Source organism: Cephus cinctus, unplaced genomic scaffold (assembly GCF_000341935.2).
Source record: "Cephus cinctus unplaced genomic scaffold, Ccin1 Ccin1_scaffold0617, whole genome shotgun sequence".
Taxonomy (NCBI): Eukaryota; Metazoa; Arthropoda; class Insecta; order Hymenoptera; family Cephidae; genus Cephus; species Cephus cinctus.
Genome location: NW_014333261.1, coordinates 797,117 through 809,480, shown reverse-complemented (window position 1 = coordinate 809,480; position 12,364 = coordinate 797,117). Strand labels below are relative to the sequence as shown.

The window sequence follows — 12,364 nt, the reverse complement described above, 5'->3', positions numbered from 1 at the left end:
TAGTATAATGATAATAATATATATATATATATATATATATATATATATATATATATATATATATACGCTTAAGATTATAACCATGCGAAATTCCGCACATGAAACTGTACGGTACTTATGAAATAATTCCATGGAATTTCCACGTGTCGCCTTGCTGACTTTTATCCGGTAGGACGATTCATGTTTTATTGATCCTGTTTACGGGGCACTGCGTAACGGCAAGCAGATCCATTTTCATTGTTACGAGATCGATCGAGTCAATGGCGACAATATTTTTCATATCGACACTCGTCTTTTTCTTACCGACGAGATTTACAATCGCGCGATGAATTTCTAATGGTAAATTTATAAATACGTAAATATACCGCAAATCGCACTCACCGACATCCACTATGTGCTGAAGGGTAGGAAAGCGTCGCTTCACGCGAAGCGATATTCGCTGAAGTGTTATGACGTATGCGAGGACCGCGTATCGCACGATGTTCCTCCTCATCAGGCGGCCTCTTTCGTCCTGAAAACGAACGATTAACAAGATATTGAAGCGATATAGAAATCGAAGCTGTCGAAGTTTAACCGTTTCACGTGCCAGCCTAATGCCCTGGCTACGTTGATACGAGAAGCCCCTTCCCAGAGCTTAAAAAAAAAGTTGGGTCACTTTGTATTCCGACAATGAACACCAGACTCAGCATTGACCTCGGCATCTCTGCGATCGCTCACTCGATCCAGACATTTCTCTTATGTAAACGCGCCCGTGCTCGGATCGCGGGGACGACGCTCACTTTTTACGAAGTTCACTCTCTTTTCGCAACGCTTCTTCTCTCACGCGTATCACGCACCTCGGCGCGTGGCTAGTCTTCTTTTTGGGCTCCTACACGTGTCAAAGTCACGTCCGTGACTTTCGGTAAGAACTCGCGTGCGATTTGCCCGAATTTTCTTATATGAAATTCATGCAATTTATCCGGACATTTACTGTATGATTTTGAAAAAAAAAAAATGAAAAATAAAAAAATTTTATTATTTGCAATTATTATCTCGGTACGTTCGCTTCCCTTGGTCGGTTCCGAGAATCAAAATCAGTCTCGTTAAAGGCGCCTTTCGCGTCAACGACTCGCTTAACGGTCCCGATCACGAGCGGCATACGAAAGGTACGAGAAGATTCGCCGTGCCAGAGTAGCGTTACACGCGTGTCAAAATTCGCCCGAGGGAACGGGAACGCATGCGGAACACGTTTGAAGGAGCAGGCGCGTGCACTTTCCCTGTCTTGACTTCTGTTCGTTGCTCTTGAGAACGTGCGTCAGGGCCCACGAGGGACCGAGAATTTTGTAAGCAGCTGTAGCGACACGGGTGTTTCTATGTCGTCGACGTTGTGAGGTAAGAGAGCGGCAGGTCGTGTGTGATCCTACTACGGAATATCGATCCAGGTGAAGAAATACAATAAAGAAAACCCTTATTGGCAATCGACAAAGAAATTAGGCAATTATAAAAGAATTTTCAAAATCGATATAAGATTTGCAAAATATTTCGCTTGGATTCGAAAAAATTTTTCTAACAATTACTTCGTCTTTCATTAATCAAAAGTACCTTGCGACGTGTCAGTCACGTTGCCATGCGTACAGCATGTATAACCGAGCGGCTTGGCACTGTATTTAGTAAATTCTTTCAGGCTTAACCTATGGAGAAAAAGAGGATGGTAAACCATCCCCGACCTAGAGTCTGCATTTCAATTAGATTTCAATGAAAGGAACGACCCGTTCGCTCGTGCTGCCCACGACACCCATTCACAAATCAGATACTTTGAATTATTGATGACCGGATGGCTCCCGTGGCTCTATACACACGCTGCCCTCTCAAGAGGCTAAAGACCTTGACGACATAAATTTTCTCCAAAAATCTATATGTCGTCCGGTTCCCAATTGAGACTAACCATTAAAATACCGTACGAGAGTGCGACGTGAAACTCTTGTTGCATTGCGCAATAGATATATTAAATTATTTAGAAGATAAAACTCTCGCCAAGGCTCTTGGCGTTCTCGAAAAAAGAAAATCAGCAACACGAATGTACTCTCTATCTAGTCGTCTACCCCCCTACTTTCACTCCGCCATTGTGTTACCGACCAACAGTTTCGAGAGCTTTGGTTCCACGGAACAAGCTCACGTGATTTCCGGGCAGAATGAGTAGAGGAAATTAATTTTTTTTTTTTAATAAAAATTCACAGTGAACCATGTTTTTTTTTTTTTTTTTTTTTTTTTTTTTTATAAAAAAGAAAAATACATGGACCCAATGACGAAGATGAAGGTAGATGCATAGTAGAAAAAATGTATGCCAAGGATCACTCTATGGTGGTATCTAATTGTTTTTTTTTTTTAAAAAAAAAAAAAAGGAAACTTTTTTTTTTTTTTTTTTTTTTTTTTTTTTTATAAAAAAGAAAAATACATGGACCCAATGACGAAGATGAAGGTAGATGCATAGTAGAAAAAATGTATGCCAAGGATCACTCTATGGTGGTATCTAATTGTAAGGTAAACCCGATACGTTTATCAACCGTTATTAAATCCTCTTCTGTTATACTTTGAGAATCGTTATTTTACCAGCTTCTATTTTCTTTCGTCTTTTGATTTTTCCTCTTTACTGGGCGCGGCTTCGTAGGCATCCTTAGCCGGGAGTTTAACGACACCGAAATATGTCACGGCGATTCGTTAGCGTAATGAGTAGTGCAGTGCGACCGATTAGCAAGGTCGTATCTATTAACAGAGGATTCCGCGGGCCACGGGGCTATTGTTACTATTTACCATGAGTCGTTCATAGAGGCCAGGAACGTCCCTGAATTATCCAAAAGGGACTTGTCGAGGTTGCTGTGCGTGCTCGACTGTCGGCTTTAATTACCAGTGGGATTATTTTCACTGTGCCGTACGAGTTTGTCGTATCGCGTGTAATCGCAACGCGAATCGTCTTTGCCATAACGAGTGAACTCTTACGTTTCCAGGAATGGCAGCGCTGATGAAGAGTGCCAGGTTGTCGGGCCAGGGTAGAAGCTTGTACTGCTCCCACCAACGTTTCACAACGAGACTCACGTAGAATCCAAGAACAAAGGACATCGGTATGGACTCGCTCGAATTTCCAAAATAGTAGCGGATCCTTTCAAATATTCTGTAACACAAAATTTGACACTTTCAATTATACGTGGACGTGGTAGGCGATTAATTTAAAAAAAAAATTTAATTTTTTTTTATAAACGAAATTATACAGTGCTTATCCCTTAATGAGAACTTTATGGACATAGCACCTTTATGGCTCAGTCATAAGTGGAGCAAGGTTGAGGTAATACCGATTCACGTACAGCTACCGGTTTTATGATTGATCGATACCTCATGGCGATTTCCATGGTCGAATCGTTAAAAAAATTGGTTGTTAATATTATTATAAAATTTCAAAACTCTTATCAAAATTTCGTACTTTCCTCGTACAGCACGTTAGTCTTCATCTCTTTCATGACTGCGTCTATGATAACTTTCGGCAGAAGTCAACCCGACGCTATTATACTGGACCCCGCTAAGTTTCTCTACTTTTACGTGGCGCGTGTTTCGAAATTTTTTTCAAAATATATAGCTTCGCCACAAATGAAAGTCCAGACCGGTAACCACTTCTTTGACACCGTTACGCTCATTACAGCTAATTCTTAGGTATTTGCCTACATATGACGGTACACGATTGAATATGGAGATTAGATATATAAATATCTAAGGGACGTAACCTAGAATACACGTCTTCGTTGAAAGTAGCATATATTAGAATTAGTGACAAATTTTGCAAAAAAAAAAAAAAAAAAAAATTAAACCACACTATTTTTCAATATATCATGTAGTACCTAATCCAACTATTCGTCAAGACTGGCAAAAATATCACTGACAAGTTCAAAAACTTTCCCAGTATTATCCTGCTGCACTTGGATGCATCGCGGGTGGGACTGTCGCTTACTGCAATGCAATCCAACAAGACTTTCCCGTGGTTAACGTAAAATGCATTGGCGAAACGTGACAAAAATATGACAAACGGACGTCAGTCTGAAATGGTTTGTCAAAGGTTCGTCTGGCATATTTATTTTAATATTTCAGACATCGAAAATAACATATAAGACACAAACACCAAAGATCTATAGCCATGCCCATACTTATGCCATATCTTATAAATCAGACCTAAGGTCCTAAAGTTTAGCTTGGTTGTGTCGGGACGATTTAAAGCAGACTTTTGTTTTTTAACTCTGCAGCCACCCATCAGGATCTTAGCTGTTCGCATCGCGTATACTTTCTTTCCAGCTCCTCTTCTCCTCCATCTCAGTCCTTCTTTTCTACTCGACATAAATAACAGGTTATCTTCTTATACTTTTTTTCCCCTCTCCTTCCTCAGCACCCACGAGACTCGCACCTTCTACAACGCATTCGGATGAACTCCACCTTTTCTGTCCCGTTCACGAGGGCCAAGTAATTGACTTTGGGTTCAACCACCCGTACATATTATCGACTATCTTTTTTTTTCATTCTCTCTCCCACGTGTCATCCATCTATACCAAAAATCCTCAATCCAGTAACCGAACGCCGATATCATATCGATTTGACGATCAAGCGTAGCCGGTAACAGTATTCTAACAATAATCCTGATATAACGGGTTCCATAAGAAATCGAGGATACCAAAAGGATGTACGTGGAGTCTTTTATCATTAGTGACATCAAAGACCGTTTTACTTATATCGATATAATAACGCGCTATTATATCGACAAAAGCATACATTATCCGTGTCTAATTTCTTTCCTATCAGACTGTGTATTGCGCTTGCTTCTTTACATTTCTAATTTGTACTTAAAAATCTTCTTATTCATGTTTGACTGGCACGAAGCTCTACGTATACGTACACTTGATTCTCCAGGCTTCCTAAACACAATATATATATACATACAATACATATATTGTATATGCATACGTAACGAGTAACCATACGAGTAAGTTTTCGAATTCCGGGAAATTATTAATTTCCTCGATTACTTATTAACCCATCGAACGTATTTAACTGCTAATGGGATATTGCCGTAGATGGACGGTGAAATTATACGCAATGACGAAACAGATGATAGATACTTTTGCACAGCGGTAAAAAAATTTCAAATAATTTTTTTAATTAAAAAAATAGACGTTTGTTCTTGAAATAACCATGAAAATTGAGTTGCAATATTTTTCGCTAGACTTCGTGCGTACTTCGCGTATAACTCATAACCACGATAAAGGCCAATTCACGATCCAATGTTCGCGCAGGATAATTCGAGCCGGTGCGAATCTTACGATGCAATTCGCATTCGTTTCGATTCGCCACGGCGATTCGTTACCAAAAACCGAAACCCATCGAGTCGAGCCTCGAAGTCAATGTCAGGCCAAGGTCCGCATCGTGATAATTTATCTCAGCACTTAAACTCAGCGACAGTTATGGTTACTACACCCTGGGCCGATTTGCAAACGGCTGCCTCGAAGCTTCCCAGCAAATTCAATTCCTTCGACGCCCAATGACGTTTCGCCAATTCTCATTGCTGATCGCGTGGAGAACGCGATAAGGACCTTGATAGCGTATTCCCAAGGTGGTCGAAGGTGTTACGCATAAAATTAAATTTTTTAATCGATTAACGATCCTGCTCCATTGCTGCACCATTAACTGTAATACTATGTTCATATTCAATGGCCAGACTGTGCTCAAACGGGAGTAGGTATTATATAGGTATGTGAATTTTTAGACTGTACTTGCTATCCGGCTGGAACTTTCACCGTGAGCTCGTTACCGTCCTTTTTCATTGAAACGGATCCAGTGGAGAACGGAGCCCGGGAGGTTAGGGTCGATATATTTGGATTAAGGCAGATTAAGGCAGACCACACTCCGCAGTCGTCCGACGCGACTGGCTACTCGGAACCATATAGCCTGCGAGGATTTTTATTAATTTTCAAACTCACCTCTGTTGGTGCTCGTTCAGCGCGTAGCGATATGTTAAATTGATGACGTAATAGGCCAATAGATAAACCAGAAGTTCCCGCCAAATCAATTTGTAAACGGAGCCTCTCCATCTGAAAGAGCCAAAAAAAAAAGTTTACGTAAGTCAAAGGTCAATTTGAAATTGGCGACGTTTGGATATTTCCCACTTAAATGAAGAACATGAGCACCTATAAGTCGAGCTAGCCTCTTTCGGTGCGATCTGACTTTTTTTTACTCCATTACTGTCGAGTGTTCGATCGCACGGAGCATGCCAGCGAATACGGTCCAATTACAAAGCCGGTAGTCGCTTCATAGAAACGCGTGCCGGGATTAATTAGCCTTACCTTTCTTAAGTCGCGTTCAGGGACGAGTTCGGATATCTGTAACTGCTTGTCCCAGTCCTACGGTCGCACGAAGCGGATAAATTTTTGAATTTTTTTTTCTTCTACTCCCATCATTGGCTTATCGTTAACATAGGATTTACATCATTTTTCTTATCATTTGCTCATCGATAATTTCGGCGATGCGTTTAAAGCAAATTTCGCTGGATCAACTTTGCGACTTTTTGCTTGCTGCATTATTCAGCATCCTCATGCCACTTCTGAGTTTCCTGATCTCTGGCTTTAAGTAATAATAGTTGAAGTCCTTAATGTTTAAACATATATTTACGTGTTACGTAGCTGGCTGGCTACGCGTGCCTCTCGGTTCATAGGTCGCACTGTCGAGTCTCATGGATATTGATAGGCCGCGGAATGACTGGTTTGAATGCGTTGTAATATTGCTCTACGGTTGGAAAATTGTCGTCTGGTGAGTGGTCGTCGAAGAACCTGAGTCGAATGGTATATATATAAAAAAATGAAAGTATTTAAACGTCTGCTGAAATTAATAAAAAGAAAGTATATCCAGAGAAGTAAATACTTGTGACAGTCTTATCGCCGAGTCTTATAAATTGTACAGCACGTGTAAGAATTATTGCTTATTCGTAATACAGATCCCAGTGTTATGCATGAATTCCGTGCTTAGTCAATTTTCAAGATGAACGTGGTACTTGGAGTATATACTTCAATAAGGATATATTGTAGGGTGCATTCGATCTTTGAATCAAGTAGCTGAAAAAGTGTTGTTTGTCAATCGTTAGGATTCAATTGCCTTTCAGAAGCATTATGTATGTATATATGTGTTTATGCTTAGAGGCATACATGCTTCTAATAAGACGGGCGATAAAGCTTCAGCGAATTACGTCGATTTCGCGGTTTAACAGCGCGTAACCAAAAGTCCCCCTCTTACTCTTTCGCCTTCGACATCTTCTCCACCTTCTAACCTCTACTTCTAATTCGGGTACCGAGCGTTTCGTAACTCGTAAAACAGCGCTACTCGTACCGTTAAGTCTTCAAGGTTCTCGAGCCGCCGTCATTTCCTTAAACGTGACGAACTCGAGTCGTCCGAAAGGACTGCTCGTGGGTTAATGCTTGTAACAGGTTAAGGTATACCGCAAAGGAGTAAGAAGAAACCACAAGAATGATCCATCTATTTATAGATACAGCATCAATTATTGGTTTCGATTATCGGTGGACCATCGGATGAATTCTCGTTACTCGTATCAGATCTCCAGGAAGTACGCAAAGGAATTTACTGAAGTAACGCGAAAATTTTCATGCTTCTTGTTAACGATTGACATGTCTAATTGATATTTGATGTTAAAAAAATATGAGGAATCCCGTCTAACCGGATGTCCGGTATGTCCAGGAAATTCGGTATATGCTCGGTTAGCGTAACGTGGAGTCTCGAAATCAGGTCGGTGCATTGAAAAATATATGTAGCTTATTGGGCGTGATAACGTATAGTAAAATTACTGCGTCATTAAGGAAGTCCGAAAATGTACGTACAATTTTTTTTTCGGATTTGAGGTCACTTTTTAGCAACGTGATAATTATCCTGACCGATTTCTCCGAGCTACTCTACGCCGACTGTGTAGCCTTTCGATTTTAAAATTGGGCAAGAAAAATTTTGTCGTAATACGGGAACGATGTATGGAAATAAATTTGTCGATATCGAGATAAGACGTCTTCTGTGAACAAATTTTTTTCTTCCACTCATTTTATGCTCCGTTCACTGGTACCGAGTATGAACCCAAGTGACGACGAAATAATTTCACCAGCCCACGTATGACGGGTAAAGAAAAAAAATATAATAAATAAAGTTTCTGGAATGCGATGAAAGTCTAGCGGTACGAGGAGTTCCTCGAATTGTCAGAGAATGACCCTGAGCTTCATGGCCGATAAAAAAGATTCCTCGTTACAGCATATTACCATCCTAACAAAACGAATTTTTCAGTTCAACCGGCCGATCCACGAGGCTCTCTTGCTACGGATCCTATGTAAAAAATAGCGGTCCAAAGTAATGAGTATAAAAAATAAAAATAAAAATTTGACACCAAAATTGCATTACCAACCGAAAAAACGATAAAGGTACATCAAAGGTTAATATGTCGATTATGAAAATGCGAAAAAGGCAACGGGGCGTCTCGTTTCTATGTCAGTGGGTCATGGGAGGCATTGTCCCATACTTTTCATACAGTGTCGCATACGGACGAGTGTCACACTTGTGACAGGAGCGAATAAGCATCGCAGGTCGTTCGCGACCTTCGTACGTTTTTACGACTTTGTTGCGCGAAGCGAATAAGTGACAGGTAGTTTTTTTCGAGAGATTCGATAATGACGAAACGAACGATTTCCGTGGGATTTGCAATGGAAAAAAAAAAAAAACAATAGTGGGGCGCCTGAAGAAAATGACAATACCGACAGAGCAATCGTCACGAGGAGGAGTTAACCGTGACGAGTGACTGCTGGTCCCAAACGTAAACAGAATGATTCACGATCATGCTTTTAATACTGGCATCAAATACCCAGTGTATGAGTTCCTCACGTTTTTTAACGACTGATACGACTGAGAACCTGCCTTACTGCAATGCTTATATAAAGTCGTATGGTTTCATGGTCCATCCGACGTCCACTTGCGTCTTTTATATTGACCCGGGTCTAAGAGGATACAGAGTATTCCGAGAACGTATGAATTATTCTGAAGTAATGGGATGACGTTTCTTATCGAATTTTCCTTAATCTTTTTTTCATACGAAACTGGTTACTCCAGCTACTTCGTTTCTCCCTTGGGGCTTCGTGTGAGACATAGGAACAAAGAACGCTAGTCGATACTGCCTTTGTTCTTAGTTGTTACTGGACGAAGTGAACCTTGTGAACGTAGCTTTAGTGCCTGACGACTATGGCCTAGATGGTATACATACACGACTTTATACCAGCTGATGGGTCCCTATAGTCTATTTTAGAAATTTCGAATGACTGCGATTACGAAAAAAAAAAATTATTAAGAATCCTCTAACGAGAAATAATAAGAAAATTGTGAGAATGGCTACAAGGAAAAGAAAATGTCCAAAAACCTCGTGACATCGATACCGGTGTAGCTACCAATACTCTTTTCGTTTGATTGGTCCATTAAATAATTCGAAGCGACAAAAAAAGTTTTCGTAAATGTCACGGATAGTAATGACTATAATATTTCGTACAATTAATTATAAAAATAAGTAACGACGTTTAAGGGTAGTTCTTATGCTGCTTGGCATCCTTGATAACCGCGATTTCTGTTCCAATAAATTATGTGAATTAGCTCATTGCACAGAAGATACTAGAAATCAGTAGCACGGGTTAAGTTTGTAAGAAAAAAAAAAAAATAAATAAATAAAAAACAATCTGTCTCCAGACAACGTCAGAGCACAGAGGCCAAGGATCGCTCGGCCATTCGTCCGTAACCAAGTTCTAAAATCAAGTGCAAAAAGAGAAATGACTGCGTCAAACAAACAGTGTTATGTCATCTATTGGAAGTTCCCGATGATTTGTGGTTAAGCCGATGACTCAGGTAGCGGAGCAAATTAATGCAATAGAAAATCGAATTACTAAAGGAAAGTGTTTTAAGTATTTTGAGAAAAAAAAAAAAATTGGCACAACCCATAAAAATATACATAATATATTTAATGTAATGTATAACACGTCTGACGTTGATTCAACGTCAAAAATTACCGGCACCACCAGCAACGACGTCTGCCGTCATACGTAGTCGACGCCGGGACGTTCCGACGCGCTTAAAGTGAATGGGTTGCCAGATGTCGGGCTTTTATGCAAGAACGTTATAACGTAACCCTCGTAATTTAGCACTCGCGGCGCCTGAGCGTTTCCTTTGCAGTCCTTTCTCTGCCCGCTATTTCAGGCTGGCCGAGTGCGCCGCGACGCCCCGCGTCGTTTGCGCCGTTCCGGGAACACAATGCTGTTATAAATCCAAGATAAGGTCGTTGCTTATGGTGATTTTTTGAAAATTTAAAAAAAAAAAAAATCGACCCGTGTAAAATTTATATACATATACACACTCGAATACCCATATATGAATTTATCAATGCAATTAACCCATGTATTGATCTATATATTCCACATGATTATTATTTATCGATTATTAAAGCAATCACGAATCCTGATTTTCGAACCTGATGGTAAGTTATTGGTAATCAAAGCCCGTGGCATCCTTTTGGATTAGCTAATCGTCACCCGTTAGGATTAGTTAATCCCAGCCCAGATACACGGATGACTAATAACGTTACGCGGCAGCTACGCGTTAAACCCCCCAAGGATAGGGAGCATAAAGGAATAAAAACAAACATACGAATAAAGGCACAAAAATACGTCAGTCGCATGCAGATTATTCACGACGCAGACTTCGGCGGAATCGAACGGCTTCGAGTCCCACACGCTATGTATGTACACGACAATCGGTCGTATAAAGAATTGTACCTTTATCTTACATTGTCAGCGCCCTATCCCAGTATGGTGAATAGGTAATTTTTCTTTGTTATTTACAGTCTGTTTTTCGTCACGACCCAAAAGCGATTTTTCCTTCTCGATACCTCGACCGCGATACAATAAGATCGAAGGATGGGATCGATCCAGCTGGTACGAAAGATATCGCTCTAGAATGCAAAATATTAATCAAGCCATGAGTCACTGCGAAACGTTCGTACGATCGGAGTTCCTCGTGCAGCTACACGTAAATCAGCCTTGTTGTCGCGTCTTAAAATAAAATTGTCTGGAATCGCCTACTCGTTTACCGTATTAAATCGGCATAAAAACATATTAATAGAGCCAAACTTTTTCCCGTAAAACGAGATTTATGAATAGACCCACAGCGAGATCGTTAATGACGATTGACTGTGAAGGACAAACATAAGAGAATAAGAGAAAAAGGGTGGTGACGGTACGGTAGGTAAGGAAGATAGAGAAGGTAAGTCTGGACCATAGAGTGGCAGCCGTGATGTAACGGTCCACCGGTCAAGGCTCGCCAAGGCCTTTTATCGTTCCTGCCCAGACGTTTCACCTTTAACCCCCACCTTGGTCACTATCTCCTACGGCCACACCTACGGCTACGTAATTGTCAAAACTCAACATGAACATGGTAACCATGAAAGTTGATCAGAACTTGCTATGGTGTAGACTATGGTGCTTTTTCATGCAGAGACCATATGCGATTCTGACGACTCCGCTCCAGGCTATGGTTAACATAGTAATTATTTGACACGTGTACATAGATGGGAACGTCGAGCGGACAATGGCAGGAGCTATTGAAAATAATAAGTAAGACGGTGGTGAAAGGGAAGATTTTATTTAAAAAAAAAAAAAGATAAAATAATAGTGAAAAGATACTTTCGAAAATCAAAGAGTGTATCAAGGTAGTTAGATATTCAGCCAGCTGATTGTCTGTGAACACGACGTGTCAAGAGCTCCTTTGAACTGGTTGACCAATTACTATCAATTGTGATTATCGATATTTACGATAGATCGTTATCGATTATTTATTTGTAATATTTTATTCATTCTCGATCAGTTACCATGATAGAATTATATAACGGATATGCGAAAAACCATGAGTGGCTTCCATCTTTCTGGTTCGCTCTAATAAAGATCGAGTATATTGTGCTATGAGTATTTTTAGTACACCCGGTATTTTTCATTGATATACAGTCGTATCTTAGTCCTTGTTTTATTTTTGGCCGTTCGTATAACAATTTATTAAATGAACACCCGTTAGCTGATTTTTTATTATTATTCATACGTTATGGTGACCATGGTCATCAAGTTTTACAACGATCTCTTTCCATCATTTATCACAGCCGCCGATGGCTACACGAGTTATAACGTCGTGTGGTGAGATAAGGAATTTTGCAAATTTCGCAAGAACTCGGAATAGCGTTAAACTGTCAAGCAGATGAGAATCGACATCCTTGGAGATTTATGAAAAA

The 12,364-nt window shown here is 40.2% G+C and overlaps 2 protein-coding genes across 4 annotated transcripts in view; one reads left to right on the top strand and one right to left on the bottom strand.

Annotated features, from left to right (window-relative positions):
- LOC107269279 overlaps nucleotides 1-12,364 on the bottom strand; it is a 33,878-nt gene that overhangs the window by 14,093 nt on the left and 7,421 nt on the right. The window contains exons 2-5 of one of the 3 annotated variants that reach the window (XM_025086438.1): nucleotides 6,679-6,836; nucleotides 5,991-6,101; nucleotides 2,977-3,148; nucleotides 382-511 (exon numbers count right to left, since the gene is read on the bottom strand). In XM_025086438.1, coding sequence (XP_024942206.1) covers nucleotides 382-511; nucleotides 2,977-3,148; nucleotides 5,991-6,101; nucleotides 6,679-6,719 — 454 coding nt within the window. In that variant the 5' untranslated portion in view covers nucleotides 6,720-6,836. The remainder of the gene's footprint in view (nucleotides 1-381; nucleotides 512-2,976; nucleotides 3,149-5,990; nucleotides 6,102-6,678; nucleotides 6,837-12,364) is intronic. The other 2 variants (XM_015742962.2, XM_015742963.2) reach the window with 2 other exon arrangements.
- On the top strand, nucleotides 10,480-11,149 carry LOC112494557. The gene is made up of 3 exons (XM_025086439.1): nucleotides 10,480-10,564; nucleotides 10,627-10,825; nucleotides 10,931-11,149. The coding sequence occupies exons 1-3, from the start codon at nucleotides 10,507-10,509 to the stop codon at nucleotides 10,992-10,994; spliced, it is 321 nt and encodes a 106-aa protein (XP_024942207.1). The 5' UTR covers nucleotides 10,480-10,506; the 3' UTR covers nucleotides 10,995-11,149.

What these genes read in the sequence shown, in the direction of transcription:
- LOC112494557 (XM_025086439.1), top strand. Translation starts at nt 10,507, where the DNA reads ATGATTATTATTTATCGATTATTAAAGCAATCACGAATCCTGATTTTC. An exon ending in CCTGATTTTCGAACCTGATG is followed by an intron (nt 10,565 to 10,626) that starts GTAAGTTATTGG and finishes GTCACCCGTTAG; the next exon opens with GATTAGTTAATCCCAGCCCA. An exon ending in CTTCGAGTCCCACACGCTAT is followed by an intron (nt 10,826 to 10,930) that starts GTATGTACACGA and finishes TGTTATTTACAG; the next exon opens with TCTGTTTTTCGTCACGACCC.